Raw genomic sequence first — 24279 nt, forward strand, 5'->3', positions numbered from 1 at the left:
GCGAGCCCCAACAAAGCAGACCCTCTTCCCCCTCAACACCAAATTACTCTTACATATACTCTCCTTCCCAAAAAAGAAATGTCCTCATTTCAAAAAAAAAAAAATATAAAAAAATAAATAAATTACAATCAAGGGAGAGAACTAACATTGCAACAGATGCATTCACCCAAGGAGGACAAGAGGGATAAAGTAGCGACAGTACAAGGAACTTCCGTATTGGCACTCCTAGAACAGCCTGACAGGAATCAGCCAAAACCAGGGCTGTGGTGTCGTTCCCCTGGGGTAAAGTATGGACAAAGCGAAATCCCCAAATATAATTCCAAAACAGTCAGATAGAACACAGTCCGGAGTATTGAGGTCCATCAATAAAGCTGGAAATCACGAAGGTGGCCCGGCAGGCGGGTCTTCCGGCGAGGAAGAGTCAACGAGGACTGCGATGCAGACATCAGGTTCCCGCCCTCCGACGACACTTCTGTTGCATGCGGGGGTGGTGCAAATATGTCAGGTACAGGGTCCAATCCAGGGGCCTCGTGTGGTCCCGTGGGGTGTACTGGCGGCATCAGGCAGGGAGGTGGCGCAACAGATGACAGGCCAGGGCCATGTGCGTCTGGTGTAGCAATGGGGGAAGAGTTTTGGATCGTTGTACCCTCTGACGATAGATGGGATGTAGGCAATTGTGGTGACCGGGGGTAGGGCACAGGCCACAAAGGGCAATGAAGCCCTGACTTAACAGGCTGACTGGTTAACGTGAATGTAGGGAGGGGGTCAGCAGAAGGAACAGAGTTGGGGCCAGTGTGATAAGGTTTAAGACGGTTGTAATGTAAAATCTTTGGTTTGCTGTTTGGCTGAGAGGGATTCCGAATTTGGAAATTAACAGGGGGTAGTCCATCCCTGACTGATATGGCGTGTAACACTACATAGGGTCCAACCCAGCGGGGTGCAAGCTTGTTGCGACGATGCGCCGGATCATCAACCAACACTAGATCCCCTGCCTTGTATGGGGCGTACCTCATGTGTCGGTCATAGTGCTGCTGTTGAGAGGCCTGAGCCTTATCCCTAAATGCTGAAGCTGCACGATAAGCCTGGCTTAAACGGCGACGAAGAGAGGACACGTATGCCGCAAGGGTGCCAGGTGTGGCAGCGGTCAAGGGACTGTGTGTCTGAAAAGCATCAATAGGGACCCTTGCCTCTCGGCCATGAGCCAGATAGAATGGAGTAAAGCCTGTGGATGAATGAGTTGTGGTGTTGTAGGCCAGCGCTACCTGGGGTAAATGTTCATCCCAATCCCTACCGGAGTCAAAAAGGTACTTCGATAGCTCATCCTTCAGCACACGGTTCTGCCGCTCCACCGCCCCATCACACTGCGCGTGATAAGGAGATGTCCGAAGTTTTGTGATGGACATTAAGCTACAGAGGTGCTTTATGAGGTCTGATTCGAACTGACGACCCTGGTCTGAATGTAAAGCTTCTGGGACCCCATGTTGGGGAAGGTAGTGGTCAAATATGCAACGAGCCACGGTGATCGCCGTTTGATCTTTCAGGGCATACAGGTTGACAAACTTCGTGTAGAGATCAAGCATGACTAACACGTAGTGGTACCCTTTTGAGGACACCGGTAGCTCTGTTAGGTCAGCGGCGACAATCTGAAATGGGTGGGTTGGAGAAATGGAGACAAGGGGGGCTTGCAAGCGAGGGACTGGGGAACGCCGGGACTGACAAGCTGCGCAGCACTGGCAGTGACGAGCCACGTCAGATGACATGTAGGGCCAATAGAAGGAACGCGTTGCCTTGTCAATCGATTTCGCATAACTAAAATGACCGGACGCTGGATGACCGTGCACCAGGTATAGGACCTTGGGAACAAGGGCTCGCGGTATAACCCCCTGGTGGCAGACGGCACGCCCAGATGGACGATAGAGATGCCTGCATAAAATTCCATCACACAGAGAAAGACGAGGAAACTGCGACCACAGTTTCCGCAATGTCGGGGAAGCAGCTCGCAGACGCCACAGGGGGGGTCTCGTGCCATTTTCCAACCAGGCAACCACAACCGCCAGGTCTGGATCATCTCGTTGGTGTTTGCCCAACTCCAGATCACTGTGTATCTGCACCAAGCTTGCAGTGGCGTACGGCAATGTACAACCCAGAGAAGTAGGTGTGGTCGTGGTGACAATGGGCTCGACCAGTGTAGCCCCCGGCTGTAGTGTAGAAAAATCTGCAGAAGTCTGAGTGGCGACTGTAATGGAAGTCGGGTGGGAAGCATCCGGGGAACAAGGTATGTCAAAGGGGACCTCTGCAGGGCGGCGGGACATAGCATCGGCGTTAAGGTGTTTCGAACCAGCACGATGGACAATTGCCCAATCATAGGTCAAGTTCCACAGCCCAGCGTGCTCGCCTGCCCGTGGGGTCGTGATCTAGGGGAATTTTTTTTAGCCCAACTAGTGGCTTATGATCCGTCACAATTGTAAAAGGATGATAAGCCAAATAGTGACGGAAGTGCCGCACAGACCACAGGACTGCATAGAGCTCCCTGTCGAACGTGGACCATTTACGCTCCGAGGCCGAGAGTACATGGCTGGCGTAAGAGATGATATGTTCTGTGCTGCCAATGACCTGACATAAGACCGAGCCTATTGCATGATGGGAAGCATCCGTATGTAGAATGAATGGTATTGAGAGATCCGGGAAAGCCATGACAGGTGGGGACGTCAGGGCCCCTTTCAGGGACCGGAAAGCCTCCTCAGCCCTGTCACACCATACAAATGGTACCCCTTTACGGGTCAAGTGATGTAAGGGTTCTGCAATATGAGCGTAATCTTTGATGAACCGTCTGTAGTAAGAGCAGAGACCCAGAAACGCCCGTACGTGGGTGGCAGAGTGAGGAACTGGCCATGTGGACACTTTGTGTGTGTTAGAGGGGTCAGGCTCCACTCCGGCACTGGACACGCGATGTCCCAAAAATGTGACGGAGGAGCGCGCCAAACAACACTTAGATGGCTTAAGCTTCAGACCCGCAGTGCGAAATCGTTCAAAGACTTCCTGGAGGTGCTTGAGGTGTTCATCAAAGCTGACACTGTAGACGATTATATCGTCCAAATAAATCAGACAAATGCTCCAGTGCAAACCACGCAGCACCAACTCCATAAGCCTCTGAAAGCTCGGAGGAGCATTAGAAATCCCCATAGGCATAACTTGAAACTGGAATAAACCAGTGCCCGTCGAAAAAGCCGTTTTTTCCTTATCCTTGGGGTCAAGAGGTATTTGCCAATAGCCAGCTGTCAGATCAATGGTGCTAAAAATTCGTGCACCAGCTACACGATCCAGCGTGTCATCAACACGTGGAAGAGGATGCGAGTCTTTAATAGTGACCGCGTTCAGGCAACGATAGTCCACACAGAAACGGTATGTGCCATCTTTCTTCCGCACTAGTACGACTGGGGCGGACCACGGGCTATTAGACTCTTCAATAACACCTTGCTCCAAGAGCTTCTGTGTCTCCTGTTGAAGGAAAGTCTGGGTGCCTGGGGATGTACGATACGGCCGTAGCTTAATAGGTGAAGCAGTACCAGTATCAATTTTGTGGTGGACCAAGTCTGTACGACCATAATCGTAAGGATGGGCACTAAAAATATCAGCATATTTGGCCAGTAAAGCCTCCAGTTGAGATCTTTCCTCAACCTCAAGGCATGTCTTATTCAGATCCACCCGTGGTGGGGGGTTATGAGGAGCCTCCTGAGTATCAACTGCTGAAACCAGCGTGTACTCATCCTGTGGGCGGCCAGTGATGGAGAATACTAGCCCCAGAGGGCAGTTTTGAGCCAAGGAAACTGGTGCCGGGGAGGGGTTTACTACCCTGACCATACCCTGGCCTTGGGTGACGGATGTTAACGTTCGAGCGACCACAAGTGTCGTGGTCGGTGCAAGCTGAGGTTCGAGGATCCCCACATAAGAATCATACTGAGGGGTCGCCAGGCTGTCACTAATCACTGACACTGAAACTACCATTTCCGACAAAGGGGGCACCGTGATACCATGGGCGATGACAGCCGAGCATTGAATTGGAATGAGCTGTTGGGGCGACACAAAGGACACAACTGTATCATATAACTTGAGGTGTGCGTCAGGCACCGAGACGGTTGCTTCATGCTGACTGAAAAAGTCCCAACCTATAATTACAGGGTGGCATGAGGCACGCACAACATGAAATACATGGGTAAGGGTCAGACCACCCAGCCGTAACGGGGCAGTGACCGTACCCACCATATCCAGGAAATGACCGGTAACGGAAGAAGCAATGAGACATGGCTTGGCTATGGGCTGTGAGGCTAAGGAAGGTATGGTCTTCAAGCAGTCATGTGTAACAAGAGATAAGCCTGAGCCGGTGTCCAACAGAGCATGGAATGCTATGCCTGCGATTGTGACTGAAATGAATGGTGTCGGCAGTTCGCTCTTGGCGACAGTTGGAAAATCTGCATGGACCTGGTCAACATCAGATGCTAGCATTCGGTCCACAATGCTAGCCTCTATGAGTTTCCCTGAGTGTGTGTGTGTGTGGAGTTATCAAGGTGGCGTGACGGAGAGAAATGTACCCGACGTGTTGGGTAGCAGTGGTTGGCCTGGGCAGAATGGTGCCGTGGAGGGGGAGAGGGAGACGAATGGGACCTGTGTCGTTTGTACCATGTGTCAGGGGAATGTGAAGCTGACTGCCGGCCCTCAACTCTGCCACCAGTATACCGTGCAGTTAAGGGGCGATGGCCCCAGGGGGATGAATGAGGTGAGGTGCGAACTGGACGGCGTCAGTCAGGAAGGCAGGAAACCTGCTCAAAACTGCGCCGGTGTTCGTCCTCACGGGGGCCAGAGTCATGCCGTCTACGCGGCGAAGAGGCGTGACTGAGAGGAGGTGCGTGACCTGGCTCAATCCGACGGTAGGTGGGCGATGCAGGAGATGGGCCACCGCACAGCTGACAGCAGGTCTCCCTGGACGGGAGTCGTCCCCGAACGGAGGAGTGATGTGGTAGGCTGGCACCGTCAAAGTCACGCTGATGGTTCTTCCATGACGGCTGGTGCCTGCTAGGGGAGGCATGCTCAAACACAGCACAAGAGTGGTTAGAAACACATGAAAGGCTGGCAATGCCTTGCTGGAGGTCAGCAACCTGCTGTGAGAGCCTGTCCACCGCGCTATCCCTCTGGTTCATGCAAAATTGCCTAAGATCACGAAGTTCCGTTCTGAGGTCAGTGAGAGCGCTAGGCACGTCCAAAGCCGGGACAGTAACAGAACCAACGTGTAACTGTAAGTCAGCCGGCAGTACCGGGGCCGGGGAGGTCATATTAAGAGCCATACGCGCGCGTTCGCATTGCGTAGCCACTTTAAGCGCAGCCTCCAACGTTAAAGCACCATGCTCATGAATTTTTAACTGCAGCGCCGGCTCTAACCCCGAGACAAAACGGCGGAAAACTTCACAGCTCTGGGCCTCGCGGCCATATTGAGGAAAAGCCTCCGCTACCAAGTTAGTTAAATCGGCAGCGTAGACCTCCAAAGGTTCCTGCAGTTTACGGGGCCTTGCATTAAGATGCGCCTGAAACGTAGTCAGGAAAGGCAGCCGTCCAAAAACAGCAGCTAAACTAGTTTTCGCTAGCTCATAATTGTCCTTAACATCAGGTGGCAAGCTATGCCAGTATGAAAAGGCAGAGCCGGTGAGCTTAGCACCGAGCAGCTTAGCCCTATCGGAATGGATTTGAAAAACATCAAGCGCTACCTCGAATCGCCGAATCCAGGCACTGAAGGGCTCCGTCCCGTCTCCCGTGAAAGGAGAAGGAAGGTCGATTCGAAACGGTACCTGCGAGCGGTAGTCTGCGCCGGCTTGTTGCTGCAGCGGCTGGGGCTGTTGCGGCGCTGCGGGCACTGCCGCCTCGTTATCCGGTATGTCCTGTTGCATCTCGTTAAGGCAACCGGGGCGAAAACACGCAACTGAGCAGCGTTTAGTTTTCCTTGTCGAACTCGTGGGAATCGATGGGTATGCAAGAAATATAGGCGAGACTCGAGCGGATCCACAAAACGGCGAAAATAAAATACAACCACGAAACCGACCGCCGCTGCCACCAGTGTGACGCTCTTTTCTTGACTGGGGTTCGTTAGGCTTCGAGGTTTATTTAGGAATGAGGCCGGAGACTGTATATGGATGTATATATATATATATATTTACTCCCCTGATCTAAAATAACAAGAACATATATAGCTCCGCTCAGCGCTACGCATTTCCCGCTGCTTTTCTTCTCCCCTCTCCCGCGCCAACTCTCTCCTTTTATTTCCTCCGTCACCTCATCTCACCCCCGCGCTCCATCCGCGAGCCCCAACAAAGCAGACCCTCTTCCCCCTCAACACCAAATTACTCTTACACTAATCAAGGCTCATTCATATGGGGCGCCGTTTGTAAAGGTAGCAAACTTTTTTGTACTTGCCACTTTTTCAACATTTAGTGCAATTTTCTGACATTTAGCTAGAAGTCAATGGTGTTGTGAATTATCAGATGATTTTGCTGCTCAAAATTGTATCATATGTATCAAGAATCATATGTAAATATAAATGGTACGTCTATATATAAACATTAAATGTAAATGTTAAATATAAATGTTAAATGTAAAACTTAAATGTAAATATAAATAGGGATTAAATCTGCTATTGCACTTAAGCCATAGAGCTCAATGAAGTGAAATGTGCAAAAATAAACAATTGTGCTAAAATACATTTGATCAAATCAATGTTTGTCGAACACAAAAGCATTTTTAATATGACAGACAGTGTGGCTTCCAGTGTCGAGACGATTGTCTAACCCCTCCTGCCTCACGCACTTATCCATCACTGGCAGATAATCTGTGGACTGTCAAAAATTCACAAATCAGACAGGTGATTATCAGCCTGGTCGCACCTCTATATGATCAAGTTTTTAAATTCACTCTTGAAAATAAAAAGGCAAAATATAATATTGGCAGATTTCAGGGCAGGGAATGATGGCATCTGAATTCACAAATGGTGAGCAATGAAATGACACCGTTTACTAATGTACCCCTTACGGTACTTTAGAGATAATGTAGTTAATCCTCTTAAGACAAATCAGGAATCGGAAGTCACTTGTGTAGAATTCCACAGTCAGTCTTTTATTACATTCATGTAGGTTACATCCAAAACCAGATACCCTGCATGACTGTGTCCCATGGTCAGTTACACTGATTTTTACACACTTGTCATATGTGTTATCAAGATATTGGCATCAAGCATCAAAACCAGCCATAACCAGACATAAGACTGGAGACGCAGGCAAGACGCCCTAAATTACTGTGAGATCTCAGGTGTTTCTTCAATCATGAATAGTAGCAGTCGTACCTGGCCACATGTTGCTTAGCTACAGGACCAATTATATTCTTTGGCCTTCAACACAGCGATAAGGCACATATTCATGAATTTGGTGATCGGTGGTCATTGCTGACACACCACAGTATGCAGTACACAACAACGAAATGTGTCCTCTGCATTTAACCCATATGTGACATAGCAGGGGGCAGCTAATTCAGCCCTGGGGAGCAGTGGTTGGGGGGGGCGGTACCTTGCTCAGGGTACCTCAGTGGTGCCTTGCTGGTCAGGAATCTGAAGCAGCACTTTTTCAATGACAAGTGTAACCATTAAGCCACCACTGCCCATATAAGGCACATAGTCTAACATCAGGTGCAGAAACACTTATTGTGTTACATCTCTACAGCATTGTGCTAATCATTACATTCACATGGTATTCCATAATATTCCATAAAAAATAAAAACTAACAATAAAAATAATAAAAAATACAGTGACAAGAGAGAATGATATAATAGGACTACAATAAAATCAACACAGACGAATGTCACATCAAGACGACATTTATAACACAGTCGGACGACAAGGAGGATAATACATCTGCTGCAGGTTAAAGCTGAACTGCCAGACAAATGCTTTGTCAGATATGCAGCCAACATACACGAGTGGAAACACCATGGATGCTGCTCTTCCACCAACACATAGAGAAATGACAGAACATTATCATTAACGTTTAATGCTAAATGAATAGAGGGCAAGGTAGCATTAACATAATCATGGAACAGCTTCACATGGTCTTCTGAGCCACTCCACATGAAAAAGATCTCAATGTATAGGTACCGCACCTTTAAATATTGAAAAAAAAACTAAATAAATAAAATCCTCTTCAAGTTCACCCATACACAGATTGGCATAATTGGGTACCATAGGTGAGCCCATCACTAAACTCTAATGCGTTTAATCCTGCTTCATGTGGAATACTCATATGGAGACTTTGTTACATTCATTGTGCATAAAAACACAACTGAATGCACTTTAAAATCATTCAAATTATGTGAAACGTCAGACGTGATAATCAGGAAACTGAGAAAGTGGCTCAGTTATAGACCGATTCCCAGATACAGTCGGGCGGCCTGGTGGATTGTCAAAACGTTTATGAATTTTAGGTCAAGTATAAACTACTGGTCTCACTGGATTTTTCTGGAACAAGTATTTTTATACAATGACTGGCCAAAAAAAAAAAAAAAGTCACAGCAATAAAGAAGTCAGGCTGACAATGAATCAATGAGCTATCGATAAACCAAAGCAACGTAGTGGTTCAGCCAAAATACATTAATGCAGTGGACAAGTATTTACATACACTGGCTGGCCAAAAAAAAAGTCACAGCAATAAAGTGAAGTCAGCTGAGCACCTGAATCTACTGAACGGCCAGGTTCTCATCAATGGACTTTCTTTCCTGACGGCACGGGCATATTCCGGGACGATAATGCCAAGGTTCATCAGCTTGAACTGTGTAACAGTGGTTTGCATGTAATATTACTGTCACAGGTCAGACTCATTCAGCATCACTTCATTAAGCGGGAATTCTCCAGGAGACGGTGTCCGATCGGCCTGCACTTCATTCCTCTCGGTTCATCAGTCTAATGCATAGCTGGTTCCCTCTTACGGGCAGCCTGTTAGCAAATGCCATAATCACAGCAATCACAGGAATCACAGCAATCACAACAATCACAACAATCCACTTTACTAGGTGTCCACTTGAAGGAGTCTCTGCAGGATGAAGAGAAATAATTGTAAATACATTTCCATTTGAACATAACACCTTCAATCAGTCTCAGGTCTTGGTGAAACAGCCAGCAGAGTCACATCACTGAGCCAACAGCCCAAACAAGAGCAGCTTTCTGTCTGACCCCTGACTGTTAAGGACCTCACTCAATGGTACAACAGCAGGGCCCCATGTCACTCAGAACCACACCCTTAACCATCCTGCCCACTGCCCCCTGAACACCCAATAAAACACAGTACTAAACATTCTCTATAATGTCTAATAACACAGGAGGCCCACAGTGTGGTGACTGTCTGCTGTAAACTGCAGGTACTGGGCGGCTCTGCACAGCCAGCATGACACTGACATCTTCACCCTCAGCCTGCAAAGAGCCGCTCGCTCTACACAGCCCTGTGTCCCCTCTGATCCCGCGTTAGTCATTAAACAACTGGCATCACTCGTAACTGAAGGATCAGAGAATGCAGGATTCACTCTGGGGCAGAAGCATGTTTATCACACAGGGTACAAACTCACCTGGAGGGTTTTCATCAGGAACTTCTTTGTCTTTGTCTTCATATGGTTTGCAAACAAGTCTCTGGTTGGGGATGGAAGAGAGAAACAAAATCAGCTGGTTCTGAACAAAATAAACAGTAACACAGTCATCATCTCCATGCACTGGTGATGCATTAGCATATTACACACAGACACACATTCACTGTCCCACTATGCCCACTAAGACCAGAAATTGGCATGCGGAATAAATTTCAGGTTTATTATCAAACCTGATGCACGCAAATATATACGCAGTCTCCCCTTGGGTAGCTATCGTATAAATGTGCGTACGTGTTTAAGCCTGAGATCCTGCCCAGTAGCCTCCCACAAAAAACCATGAACAGTCAATGCGAATGAACTGCATGCTCAGGTAATACGCAGATCGAACCTTTTTAGGAAAGTCCAATGATGGAGACTGTAAATAAAAAAATGAGAGAAATTTTGTACAGTGAGAGTTAGAGGTCCTCCTGTCAGAGGTAAAGGCACGACAAAATGTTATATTTCGGGGCCTAAGTACAGGGATCACACACAAGAAAACGTGTGTTGATTGGCAAGACGTGGCCACTGCAGTGAAGTCTGTAAGCTCTACAAAACACCCGGAAAATAAAGGTGGTCAGATCTGACAATATAGGGAAGGAAACTACTTGCTGCACACAGGGCCAGTGTGACTAATTGTTGAGACAAACCGACATCTAAAATAGGGGATTCCCTATTATGCAGTTCTGTGTCATAGCATTCGGGAGACACCGATGTGCTACAGAGATTCAAAATGAATAGATCATGAGGAAACCCAGGCCACAGAGCTACTGTATGTGTCAATGTCACGTCGGCATCACAGATCACTTGTGCATTAATAGAATTAAATGGCTTTTAATTGACAAAGCTTCATTAGCACTAGTTGCCCTTATAGCAATGAGAGTGCAGACAGTTGCCCTGATAGCATTAGCATGGAAATCACAGCACTTAGTTTTTACATTTGCCTGTTCACCCAAAGTGTAGGGAAACACGATGTAGCACCATGCCAGTCTGGTTACTCCATCCAGCACAGAAGGCATGGAGGAGCTGAGGTTTGGGTGGGATTTGGCTGATCTGTCTGCTAGGTCCCTCTGGTAGGTGCCTGTTGCCAGAAAGCCAACCGTAGCCTGTATGTGAACCAGTACAGCCTGAAGTTTGAGCAGCTGGTCTCTAATGCTGGACCGACATCAGAACATTATAGTAGAAGAATGAGTCTTGGGAGCCTAAATCGGCTCATAAGCCACATAAGTCAGTCATCATCATGGTCAAAAGAGGAAGTTAAAGTTCATCAATTCCAAGAGGAAATTCTTCTGTATATACAGTAGCAACAAGGTATATAGAATAGACAAACAGTGACCGAGTACAAATCTAAAAATAATCTTGCTGGTCCCTGAAAACTCCTTCTCTTCTAATCCTTCCATTTATGGTGTCACTTGAAGAACGACATTATGCCGTATCGCACTGCCATGACTGTAGGGTATTTATGTGGATATACATTATGTTGCCAAAAGTATTGGGACACCCCTCCAAATCATTGAATTCAGGTGTTCCAATCACTTCCATAGCCACAGGTGTTTAAAACCAAGCATCTAGGCATGCAGACTGCTTCTACCAACATTTACGAAAGAATGGGTCATTTTTGGGAGCTCAGGGAATTTAAGCGTGGTACGGTGATTGGATGCCAGCTGTGCAATAAGTACATTTGTGAAATTTCCTCACTACTAAATATTCCACAGTCAACTGTTAGTGGTATTATGACAAAGTGGAAGCAACTGGCAACAACAGCAGCTCAGTCATGAAGTGGTAGGTCATGTAAAATCAGAGCGGGGACAACGCATCTATAACATAATTCAGGCCCCAGGCCTATTAATTGGTGCATCATGTGCAACAGGCCTGATTTCAGCATGAGGACTGCCTCAATTACAGAGTAAAACAGAGTAAAGTAAACCTGCACAAACCTTTAGATGGGGTCTCTGCAGCCCTTTGCTTCCGGCCTCCTACAGACACACAGGAACACAAACAGCAGAGTCAGTCTGAGTCTCAGAGCTACAGCAGTGTGTGTGAAACACAAGATGACCAAGGGGGCCTGGGAAGAGAGAGGAGCTGCAGAGGGGGGTCCCTACTGCTCATCTTCTGGGTGAGGGCTCTGCTCAAGCAGGGCAGGGAGGCAGGCTGAGCTTGAGGAGGCTTTCCCCTACAGGGACGGGGTCTCCTGAGGTCTGAGGTGGCCGGTCAGAGGGTTTACTTACCTCCAACAGAAAGGTGATTCCACTGCGTTACTGCTCCATTGATCAGACACTTATACCACCCTGCATCCTGCAGTCTGGCGTCATTAATGAGCAAAGAGAAATTATTCTGTTGGATGGATCCAAGCTGAGTCCGATTTACAAAGTCAGGATGTTCACACAAAGTCCCATTTTTAAACGAAGAGACAGTCATGCCTTTAGACTCCCACAACACCTCCACTTGATTGGTGTCATTAACTGCAGGTCCATCGCAGGGCAGTGTGACAGTCTTTCCAGGAGAAACATCTACAACTGATTAACATACAGAACAAAGTCATTAAAATATCAGTATTATAATTATCCGTAATTCCAGCCCTCCACACTGATTGGCCCATTCATTATGCCTGGGGTCTTTGTCCTAATTACGCTCCACAGCTTAAATTTAGCACAATCAGTATCATCACACAGAGCAGCTACAGCATAACCAGGCAGCTAAGTTACAGGAACACAGTGAGAGACCCGACTGCCCCCTATAACGGGGGGGATTTTACAGGCGACACCCATGTCAGACACTCACACCATCATATAATTCATAAAACAGATCAGAATTAACATATACAGCTAATTAGCCCACAGAGTCAGTGTCAGGCGTATACTCACATAAGTCAGTGCCGAAGACAGCAGGGTGATGGGGTCCAAGGCAGAGGAGCAGAAGTCTGACCACCCACCTGCAGCCAGAGAAGATCGAGATGATAGAGGTCAGGACTGACGCGTATAAAGGACATTAACAATATAAAAACTGAGATTCCCTGTCTGCAGTCTCCATCCTCAGGGTCTGACCTCTAACATTTAAACACTAACAGCTATGGACGTACGCTATATCGTTTAACATGTCGGTATTTGTTATAAATCAAGATGTAGGTTAGGATTTTTTAAATAATGATTTATTAAGCCTGTCTTCTTGAATGATACCATATTTATGCAGGTTGGGTGAAAATCCAAGGAGGTTAACAAAAAGTCATGTTTTTAGACTCCTACAAAATAGGCAAAGGGGGAAAGAGGTAGGACGAAGTTCTGTATGGCATTGAATTTGCCATGAGCCAGTGCATTGGCTGTGTAACAAATCTCAATTTTATCCGTAACAGTTCAGGTGAAATAAGCAGAAATGCAAAACCTGTCGCTGTAGCGCCCCCATGTGGCCGATTGGGGTGTCCTTAGCAGGGTAGGCTAAGGGTCTGGAGACAAATGTACCAGCCCGTTTTGGTTCAGATTGACAGGCTTAACAATAGCCAAAGGCCTGTCAAAATGCTGCTTGATTTTGATTGGCGATGGTGGCAAGGATTTTATGACTAATGACTGTCATTATACATGGCTGATCTCAGGCTTGGTAGTAGTACATATCTGCCAAATTTCAGTTGCATTAGTCACGGCAGTCAGGAGATATTGGTAGTTTTTAGTTGTAGCGCCCCCTATTGACGAAATGCGGCCAGCCTTATATCAAATGGTGTAGGGAGGCAGGATTTCATATTTTGGTTAAAGGTAGGCTAAGGCAGGGCGAAGTTAGTCAGAGTTAGTCGTCAGACGGTATAGGAACTTAAGGCAAAAGTAGGATTTGTAAATTATGCAAATTAGCAAAAAATCTAATTAGGCGGAACTTCAGAGTCCAAACGTCAAGTTGGTAGGGCAAGGCTGTCTGTATCTGCAGAAAAAAAGAATTTCGATTGTAGGACAAATTGGGCAGGAGATATTGACCGAAACGTGTTGGGGGGGGGGGCGCTACGGCTGACAGGGTTGGGTCGGATGATCTGAGTAGTGGGTAGTAATTCACATCATCCTATCAAGTTTTGTCGGTCTAGCACTTGCAGTTTTAGTGCAGGAAAATATGTCTATTTATATAAAAATATCCCCCTAGCCCAAGAACAGAGTTTGTTCTCTCTCACTTTTGCTTGGCTCTCAACCAGAACTGACATGTTACCGCAAATCTTCTTAGCAAAACCACACATGACCAGGGCCCTGCTCGTTTCCTCACCGCGTTCAGTGTCTCTTCAAGTGATTCTTGGAAATCCTATTTGCTTAGTGCGACTGCAAACACCCCAATGCAGCGCAGCGCTCATCGCGGCGGAGGACGCATAAGTTTCTGCAAATCTTTTTACCAACACGTCACGTGACCAGGGCCCAAGACAGCGGCTCGCTGCGGCATGCCGCGGAATCTGGGCTACAAAGCCGTTTCATAACTGGTGTTACGGAGATCGGATGGCAACGTTATTTATCTCATGCCGAAATATAAAAAAAAGTTTCGACAAGAAGCTCCAGTCACCAGAGAAGTAAAAGCGCTGGTCTGCGACAAGACAATACGACAAGACAAAACGGTGATTATAAACAGAACTCCCATTAACACTTAAATAGCTGCTTAAGAAACACTGGAACACGTAACATTACAGTACAACTGTGCCCAACACGTCGTGACAAAGTGGAGCTGCAGGTGCGCGGAAAGGCTCGATAGGTAGTATTGGTACATAATACCGGCTGACATACAGGAATGAAAAAGCAGACACTCACCCTCGACCGTGGTGCTCTCTGCTATACATCCGGCCGCTGCTGTTTGATCTGTGTTCGCTCTGCTCACACCATCACCGCTCGCTCGCTGGTGCACTCGCGCGCTCTCGACTCCGGCAAGATGCCATAAATTACTGTGAGATCTCAGGTGTTTCTTCAATCATGAACAGTAGCAGTCGTACCTGGCCACATGTTGCTTAGCTACAGGACCAATTATATTCTTTGGCCTTCAACAGCATTGTGCTAAACATTACATTCACATGGTATTACATAATATTCCATAAAAAATAAAAACTAATAAAAAAAAAATATATATATAAAATATAAATATATATATAAATAAATAAATAAAGTGACAACAGAGAGAATGATACAATAGGACAATAAAATCAACACAGACGAATGTCACATCAAGACGACATTCATAACACAGACGACAAGGAGGATAATACATCTGCTGCAGGTTAAAGCTGAACTGCCAGACAAATGCTTTGTCAGATATGCAGTCAACATACGAGTGGAAACACCATGGATGCTGCTCTTCCACCAACACATAGAGAAATGATAGAACATTATCATTAACGTTTAATGCTAAATGAATAGAGGGCAAGGTAGCATTAACATAATCATGGAACAGCTTCACATGGTCTTCTGAGCCACTCCACATGAAAAAGATCTCAATGTATAGGTACCGCACCTTTAAATATTGGAAAAAAAAACTAAATAAATAAAATCCTCTTCAAGTTCACCCATACACAGATTGGCATAATTGGGTACCATAGGTGAGCCCATCACTAAACTCTAATGCGTTTAATCCTGCTTCATGTGGAATACTCATATGGAGACTTTGTTACATTCATTGTGCATAAAAACACAACTGAATGCACTTTAAAATCATTCAAATTATGTGAAACGTCAGACGTGATAATCAGGAAACTGAGAAAGTGGCTCAGTTATAGACCGATTCCCAGATACAGTCGGGCGGCCTGGTGGATTGTCAAAACGTTTATGAATTTTAGGTCAAGTATAAACTACTGGTCTCACTGGATTTTTCTGGAACAAGTATTTTTATACAATGACTGGCCAAAAAAAAAAGTCACAGCAATAAAGTGAAGTCAGCTGAGCACCTGAATCTACTGAACGGCCAGGTTCTCATCAATGGACTTTCTTTCCTGACGGCACGGGCATATTCCGGGACGATAATGCCAAGGTTCATCAGCTTGAACTGTGAAACAGTGGTTTGCATGTAATATTACTGTCACAGGTCAGACTCATTCAGCACCACTTCATTATTAAGCGGGAATTCTCCAGGAGACGGTGTCCAATCGGCCTGCACTTCATTCCTCTCGGTTCATCAGTCTAATGCATAGCTGGTTCCCTCTTACGGGCAGCCTGTTAGCAAATGCCATAATCACAACAATCACAACAATCACAACAATCACAACAATCACAACAATCCACTTTACTAGGTGTCCACTTGAAGGGGTCTCTGCAGGATGAAGAGAAATAATTGTAAATACATTTCCATTTGAACATAACACCTTCAATCAGTCTCAGGTCTTGGTGAAACAGCCAGCAGAGTCACATCACTGAGCCAACAGCCCAAACAAGAGCAGCTTTCTGTCTGACCCCTGACTGTTAAGGACCTCACTCAATGGTACAACAGCAGGGCCCCATGTCACTCAGAACCACACCCTTAACCATCCTGCCCACTGCCCCCTGAACACCCAATAAATCACAGTACTAAACATTCTCTATAATGTCTAATAACACAGGAGGCCCACAGTGTGGTGACTGTCTGCTGTAAACTGCAGGTACTGGGCGGCTCTGCACAGCCAGCATGACACTGACATCTTCACCCTCAGCCTGCAAAGAGCCGCTCGCTCTACACAGCCCTGTGTCCCCTCTGATCCCGCGTTAGTCATTAAACAACTGTGGAACTGTAGTTTTTGCCCCCTGCGGTATCTGTAGCTCGTTGTCAAAATGAGTGCAGCTTGTTCAGTTTAGGAAGCGAGCACGTCCAAAGAGCCAACCACATGTATATACCCACGAAAGCAAGTTGCTGTTGTTAATAAAGGCTGGTGGAACAACGGACTGATGCATTCTGACCGATGCACACTCAGGGCTCATAACGCCATAAGCAACCAGCAATAGGCGGTACTTCCTTCTTCATAATACCTTCAGGTATTACGTCTTCCATGCTGTTCTGTTAAGTTTAGGTTCTGTACTTATGAGGGTGTGGTAATGGAATTGCGTGTGACGTGGGACATGAGGGAGGGGGAGGTTCTGCACAGCGCTGTGTCCCCTCTGATCCCGCGTTAGTCATTAACCAACTGGCATCACTCGTAACTGAAGGATCAGAGAATGTAGGATTCACTCTGGGGCAGAAGCATGTTTATCACACAGGATATAAACTCACCTGGAGGGTTTTCACCAGGAACTTCTTTGTCTTTGTCTTCATACGGTTTGCAAACAAGTCTCTCTGGTTGGGGATGGAAAAGAGAAACAAAATCAGCAGATTCTGAACAAAATAAACAGTAACACAGTCATCATCTCCATGCACTGGTGATGCATTAGCATATTACACACAGACACTTATTCACTGTCCCGCTATGCTGAGTCATGATGTCAGCACTGACATGCCATGTACAAAATTAAAAAAAAAAAAAAACGAACAGAAATTGGCATGCGGAAGAAATTTCAGGTTTATTATCAAACCTGATGCACGCAAATATATACGCAGTCTCCCCTTGGGTAGCTATCGTATAAATGTGCGTACGTGTTTAAGCCTGAGATCCTGCCCAGTAGCCTCCCACAAAAAACCATGAACAGTCAATGCGAATGAACTGCATGCTCAGGTAATACGCAGATCGAACCTTTTTAGGAAAGTCCAATGATGGAGACTGTAAATAAAAAAATGAGAGAAATTTTGTACAGTGAGAGTTAGAGGTCCTCCTGTCAGAGGTAAAGGCACGACAAAATGTTATATTTGGGGGCCTAAGTACAGGGATCACACACAAGAAAACGTGTGTTGATTGGCAAGACGTCGCCACTGCAGTGAAGTCTGTAAGCGCTACAAAACACCCGGAAAATAAAGGTGGTCAGATCTGACAATATAGGGAAGGAAACTACTTGCTGCACACAGGGCCAGTGTGACTAATTGTTGAGACAAACCCACATCTAAAATAGGGGATTCCCTATTATGCAGTTCTGTGTCATAGCATTCGGGAGACACCGATGTGTTACAGGAGATTCAAAATGAATAGATCATGAGGAAACCCAGGCCACAGAGCTACTGTGTGTGTCAATGTCACGTCGGCATCACAGATCACTTGTGCATTAATAGAATTAAATGGCTTTTAATTGACAAAGCTTCATTAGCACTAGTTGCCCTTATAGCAATGAAAGTGCAGACAGTTGCCCTGATAGGATTAGCATGGAAATCACAGCACTTAGTTTTTACATTTGCCTGTTCACCCAAAGTGTAGGGAAACACGATGTAGCACCATGCCAGTCTGGTTACTCCATCCAGCACAGAAGGCATGGAGGAGCTGAGGTTTGGGTGGGATTTGGCTGATCTGTCTGCTAGGTCCCTCTGATAGGTGCCTGTTGCCAGAAGCCAACCGTAGTCAGAGCCGGTATGTGAACCAGTACAGCCTGAGTTTGAGCGGCTGGTCTCTAATGCTGGACCGACATCAGAACATTATAGTAGAAGAATGAGTCTTGGGAGCCTAAATCGGCTCATAAGCCACATAAGTCAGTCATCATCATGGTCAAAAGAGGAAGATAAAGTTCATCAATGCCAAGAGGAAATTCTTCTGTATATACAGTAGCAACAAGGTATATAGAATAGACAAACAGTGACCGAGTACAAATCTAAAAATAATCTTGCTGGTCCCTGAAAACTCCTTTTCTTCTAATCCTTCCATTTATGGTGTCACTTGAAGAACGACATTATGCCGTATCGCACTGCCATGACTGTAGGGTATTTATGTGGATATACACTATGTTGCCAAAAGTATTGGGACACCCCTCCAAATCATTGAATTTAGGTGTTCCAATCACTTCCATAGCCACAGGTGTTTAAAACCAAGCATCTAGGCATGCAGACTGCTTCTACCAACATTTACGAAAGAATGGGTCATTTTTGGGAGCTCAGGGAATTTAAGCGTGGTACGGTGATTGGATGCCAGCTGTGCAATAAGTACATTTGTGGAATTTCCTCACTACTAAATATTCCACGGTCAACTGTTAGTGGTATTATAACAAAGTGGAAGCAACTGGCAACAACAGCAACTCAGTCATGAAGTGGTAGGTCATGTAAAATCACAGAGCGGGGACAACGCATCTATAACATAATTCAGGCCCCAGGCCTATTAATGGGTGCATCATGTCCAACAGGCCTGATTTCAGCATGAGAACTGCCTCAATTACAGAGTAAAACAGAGTAAAGTAAACCTGCACAAACCTTTAGATGGGGTCTCTGCATCCCTTTGCTTCCGGCCTCCTACAGACACACAGGAACACAAACAGCAGAGTCGGTCTGAGTCTGAGTCTCAGAGCTAGAGCAGTGTGTGTGAAACACAAGATGACCAGGGGGCCTGGGAGGAGAGAGGAGCTGCAGAGGGGGGTCCCTACTGCTCTCATCTTCTGGGTGAGGGCTCTGCTCAACAGGGCAGGGAGGCAGGCTGAGCTTGAGGAGGTTTTGCCCCACAGAGACGGGGTCTCCTGAGGTCTGAGGTGGCCGGTCAGAGGGTTTACTTACCTCCAACAGAAAGGTGATTCCACTGCGTTATTGCTCCATTGATCAGGCACTTATACCACCCTGCATCCTGGAGTCGAGCACCATTAATGACCAAAGAGAAATTGTTCTGTTGGATGGATCCAAGCCGAGTCCGATTTACAAAGTCAGGATGTTCACACAAAGTCCCATTTTTAAACGAAGAGACAGTCATGCCTTCAAACTCCCACAACACCTGCACTTCATTGGTGTCATTAACTGCAGGTCCATCACAGGGCAGTGTGACAGTCTTTCCAGGAGAAACATCTACAACTGATTAACATACAGAACAAAGTCATTAAAATATCAGTATTATAATTACCCATAATTCTAGCCCTCCACACTGATTGGCCCATTCATTATGCCTGGGGTCTTTGTCCTAATTACGTATCACAGCTTAAATTCAGCACAATCAGTATCATCACACAGAGCAGCTACAGCATAACCAGGCAGCTAAGTTACAGGAACACAGTGAGAGACCCGACTGCCCCTTATAATGGGGGGGATTTTACAGGCGACACCCATGTCAGACACTCACACCACCATATAATTCATAAAACAAATCAGAATTAACATATACAGCTAATTAGCCCACAGAGTCAGTATGAGGCGTCTACTCACATAAGTCAGTGCCGAAGGCAGCAGGGCGATGGGGTACAAGGCAGAGGAGCAGAAGTCTGACCACCCACCTGCAGCCAGAGAAGATCGAGATGATAGAGGTCAGGACTGACACGTATAAAGGACATTAACAATATTAAAAACTGAGATTCCCTGTCTGCAGTCTCCATCCTCAGGGTCTGACCTCTAACATTTAAACATTATGAAAATCTCATCCTGACCAACAGTAATAATGTGTATTTATAACCCAAGTTAATATCAAGTCTTGATCACTGACTTGATTATAAATCCGTTCTTAGAAACTAGCAAAACACTGACAGCTATGGACGTACGGTACATCGTTTAACATGTCAGTATTTGTTATAAATCAAGATATATTGGTATCTGTCCGATGGATCAATATGGGCTGATATTGTTGACTGACATGTGAACTTTATAAATAGTGAACGTTAGCAGCACCAGAGCTGAGTACAGAACTACTACAATAACAGAAGATTACATTGGCTTTTTGCATAGTAGAGGATGAGGGATTTTATTGGCTCATTCACCAGCCTCAAGAAATGAGGAACAAGATGCCCCCACCTCCCCAGGATCGATCACCAGGTCTGATAATACGAGACAAAATCACCTCCCATGTGGGATCAAAATGGGTCACAGTTTTTTATTTTACAACATGGGACGATCCTGTAGATTTTGGCGGCGTGTAGCTCAGTGGGCTAAGCCTCTGTGCCCGTGATCAGAAGGTCGTTGGTTTGAGACCTGGCCTTGGCATAACCATCACATGTCTGTGGGCCCTTAAGCAAGGCCCTTAACCCTCAACCCCAGAGGTGCCGCACATTAGCAGACCCTGCACTTCACCCCCCAAGCTATAGAGTACAAGATGAGGTAGGTGAAGAGAAGCATTGCAATGTAGCTGTACTTGTGCCAATGGCAAATAAAAGATTTATCATTAATTACGAGACGAGGCAGAAAATCTGCTCTGAGAGGTCTCAATGTACCAGCCAGTAAGACCGCTTTAAATTCATCATAAAATCAATCTTTAGTTTTACACAGAATAAAAAGCGATTCAACGTCATTCCTCCCATCGGGGCAGGCAAGTTTCAACATCAACAAGTGTCTCAGAAATTAATCAGTCAGTCAGACACCTCCAGACTGTGTCTGACTGATTAGTCAAAGGAGAGTGACGGTGAGGGTGGCAGATGGCCTGGTCTCCACAGTCACCTGACTTCAACCCAACTTCAATATAAGGTGGTTTTGATTCGCTAAACACTTTTTAGTTACTACGTAAATAAACATTATTAATTAAAAAAATCTAAAAGGGGAGGGGTCTGTTTCATGGTGAACGCTAACTGTGATTCGAGGCGAAGAGCGTTTCTGTTCTCTCACTCCCGCCGGCCTCATCTGGAATATCTGGCATCCAGGTGCCGTTCATTCTACGTGCCTCCTCAGTTCAGTTCGGTTACTTCACCACGGCGCCCTGCTCACACCATCACTGCAGTACAGTCATGGATTTGTCTGAATTACACACAATCTGCTTAGTGCGACCGCAAACACCCGGACGCAAGAAGTTCCAGTCACGAAAGAGCGCACATCTCTTTACTTCGATTCGAAGGGGGAACCGTTTTTCAGAACAGCAGCTATAACCCTGAGCCAATATTGAAGTTGGATAAATTGGTTTAAAAATTTATTAAATTAGGTATGTGACAAAAAAAATAAAATGTTCAAAAAATTTTGGGCTTGGAAAGAGCTAAATAAATACACCAAGATTTTGAAAATCAGATGAGAAAGAAAAAAAGTTACACTAATTTTATTGTTGATTTGTACGGCAATTAAAAGTCTATTGTTTTTCATTTTGTTTTGTGTGAAAACTGATCGCGAATTGCTTAAAATGACAGAAAAATTATCAGAACTTTTTTGTTACTCGATATTTTAAAGTGAATTTTTCAGGACAGTTACAATATATTATCCTTTTATGAAAACTAATTGATTCATAATATTTTCTCAGTTAATTATAGTTTTAATTAATTAATTAGCACGACCCCGTTATTAAGCTTATTGCTTTGTCGTGACATGCACAATTGATATTGAAGCCCTTCAGAAATTCCCCAAAACTGACAATGACTGAAAGAAAAAATGACTAGTATTAGATTATCATCTAAAAGTGTAGTTTCCACATAGACAAGACTTCCTTTTATCAGCTGATTATAGCTTCATTAGTTAATTAATAAGGTAATTAACAAATAAATGGCCCAATTATTCCCTAAGTTTGGACATAAAAAAATCGTGTTCGAATATTTCCATAACTAGATAGTTGAAAAGATAAGCTAACATGTAGCAATATAGTCAATACCACTTTCTATGAATTGATTTTAATTGATTCATTGCTAGAAAGCTGTGTTTCTGCATGACCTTACCACAATGGAAACATCCCCGGAATCAGAAATCAGGTAAATCCTGGCATCAACTGCAGAAACTCTATTAAACTTAATAATCCAAGATATCTAAACTGTGTATTAACTGTGGCATCAACTTCAGAAATTCTCTAAAACTTATTATCATAGACAAAAGTCAATCAGTTTTTAAAGCTCAAGAAACAAAGTAACAGTCTTATGACATTGGAATGACAGGTAAGTTATTCAGCAATAAGATCAAGCATACTCGGAGACAACATTTGACCGGAGCCAAATTCTTCGTTTCCGATCGTTAGATCTCTATGCAACTTCGTCAATTTATAGTTGTAACATAGTTTAATGATCTCAACTTACCTTAGAATAGTCACCTATATTTCACAAGGTAGTGTTTGGCCGCTGAATTTGTCGTACAAGTTTAAAGAAATCGATCAACATGAAAAACATAACCAAATTGAAAATTTCGAAATCGTGGAATACCCAACACGAACCAATTGTAATTCCGCTTTTCCTGAGATACCCCTCTGCCTGACAACAGTTCGTTAACAGCAGGAGCACAGAAAATAACACCGCCGCTGAATGCGGGATTCGTCACATACCTACAAGTTATTACGATCGACATCAAACAAAGTTCAGTGAATTCCTCTGGCCCTAATTACCGTCATGATCCCGAAGATATTGCAGTTTAGATGCCAGTAAATGTAGCGAATATCGAACATAAAACCAACTTCACCGCGGTGTCAAATCTGGATATAATGTAGAAACTTAACTTAATGTTCTAGTTGCAATTATTCATTTCAACATAGAATTTTTCCTATAGATATCATCCGACACGGGTTGCATGTCACGGCAGGGGTGCAGAATTCGGCATAATACCGGCTGACATACAAGAACGGAAAAGTAGAAACTTACTTTCGACCGTGGTGCTCTGTGCTGTAGATCTGCTCTCGCTCCGCGGCCGCCCGGCTCACACCATCACCGCGGGAGCTCGGATCGGCGCCGGCAAACCTGGGCATGATTAGCGGCCGGGGACCACCGTCCCGGCGCCCGTAGCCCCAATAAGTCTCCGATCCGGGCCTCGCTGTTGCACACTACTGGCTCCCTGTAGTCCAGCAGCACAAACTCTCCGCTTTCAAGTTTTCCCCTGCGTTCTCCTGCTACCAATTACTGCTGCTAATGTAACGTAATGGAACTAATTCTCACTGTTGCCCAGAGCCGGCTCTACGATGGGACAAGCGGGGGCAAAGCCCCCTTAAATCAAACTGTTAGAAGTTGAGAAAGAAAATAATAGATTACTCACAAACTGAATATGGACAGGATTTATTATAGTAGCTGAAAAAATCCACCGGATGAGGCTTTGTTAGCAGGCTCACACAGCACGCGGAAGAGATCCCCCTCTCATACTCCGCCCAGCAACACAGAGCAGTCACTGTCAGTATGCAAATGAACCGGTTTTTACTGGTTTTAACAACTGGAAAGCACCACTTGATCTACATTTACATTTACATTTACAGTATTTGGCAGACGCCCTTAGCCAGAGCGACTTACATAAGTGCTTTTAGACTCTGTGATGAATTTCCGATGCTAGCTCAATAAGGACCCAGGCTATGAATACCATCTGTCTGAAAACTCCGTTGAGAAAGTGCAGTTTGTTTTTTTTTTTAAACACACACACCAGAAAAAGAGCAGAGTAAGAATACAGAAGTACTACGTCAGGTATTTCTGAAAAAGGAATGTTTTGAGTTGTCGCTTGAAGACATTCAAGGATTCAGCTGTTCGAACATCTAGGGGGAGTTCATTCCACCAATTAGGTGCCAGGACAGAGAAGAGCCGAGATGTGTGTCTTCCTTGTGCCTTGAGGGGAGGTGGGACCAGTCGAGCAGTGCTGGAGGATCGGAGAGATCGTGGTGCAGTGCGGGGTGTGATGAGGTCCTTTAGGTAGGATGGTGCCAGAGAATTTTTGGCTTTGTATGCGAGCATCAGTGTTTTGAATCTGATGCGGGCAGCTACAGG

General features: G+C 45.4%; 1 protein-coding gene across 6 annotated transcripts; it reads right to left on the reverse strand.

Moving 5' to 3' along the window:
* Positions 1 to 7124: 7124 nt before the first annotated feature.
* On the reverse strand, positions 7125 to 23683 carry LOC125721832 (uncharacterized). 6 transcript variants are annotated; one of them, XM_048997954.1, is made up of 7 exons: positions 23179 to 23683; positions 19862 to 19929; positions 19226 to 19513; positions 18929 to 18967; positions 16880 to 16942; positions 15181 to 15949; positions 7125 to 8212 (listed from the first exon to the last, which is right to left on the reverse strand). In XM_048997954.1, exons 1-6 carry the CDS (start codon positions 23280 to 23282, stop codon positions 15798 to 15800), a joined length of 714 nt encoding a protein of 237 aa, XP_048853911.1. In that variant the 5' UTR covers positions 23283 to 23683; the 3' UTR covers positions 7125 to 8212; positions 15181 to 15797. The 6 variants fall into 6 exon arrangements, 4 of the variants coding, with proteins under 4 accessions (XP_048853911.1, XP_048853912.1, XP_048853913.1 ...); XR_007385981.1 differs by lacking the exons at positions 15181 to 15949; positions 16880 to 16942; positions 18929 to 18967; ... (1 more) ...; positions 19862 to 19929; positions 23179 to 23683 and adding exons at positions 9647 to 9707; positions 11638 to 11676; positions 11929 to 12210; positions 12565 to 12632; positions 14464 to 14744 and having other exon boundaries at positions 7125 to 9117; XR_007385980.1 differs by lacking the exons at positions 15181 to 15949; positions 16880 to 16942; positions 18929 to 18967; ... (1 more) ...; positions 19862 to 19929; positions 23179 to 23683 and adding exons at positions 9647 to 9707; positions 11638 to 11676; positions 11929 to 12216; positions 12565 to 12632; positions 14464 to 14744 and having other exon boundaries at positions 7125 to 9117.
* Positions 23684 to 24279: the final 596 nt, after the last annotated feature.

This window comes from Brienomyrus brachyistius, unplaced genomic scaffold (assembly GCF_023856365.1).
Source record: "Brienomyrus brachyistius isolate T26 unplaced genomic scaffold, BBRACH_0.4 scaffold35, whole genome shotgun sequence".
NCBI lineage: Eukaryota > Metazoa > Chordata > Actinopteri > Osteoglossiformes > Mormyridae > Brienomyrus > Brienomyrus brachyistius.

Bases quoted from the DNA above. Each gene is read 5' to 3' on its own strand.
- LOC125721832 (XM_048997954.1), bottom strand. From the start codon at position 23,282: ATGCCCAGGTTTGCCGGCGCCGATCCGAGCTCCCGCGGTGATGGTGTG. The intron at 19,514-19,861 runs GTGAGTAGACGC...TATGTTAATCAG, and splicing joins TGCCTTCGGCACTGACTTAT to TTGTAGATGTTTCTCCTGGA. The intron at 16,943-18,928 runs GTTTGTGCAGGT...ATCCCCAACCAG, and splicing joins TGCAGAGACCCCATCTAAAG to AGAGACTTGTTTGCAAACCG.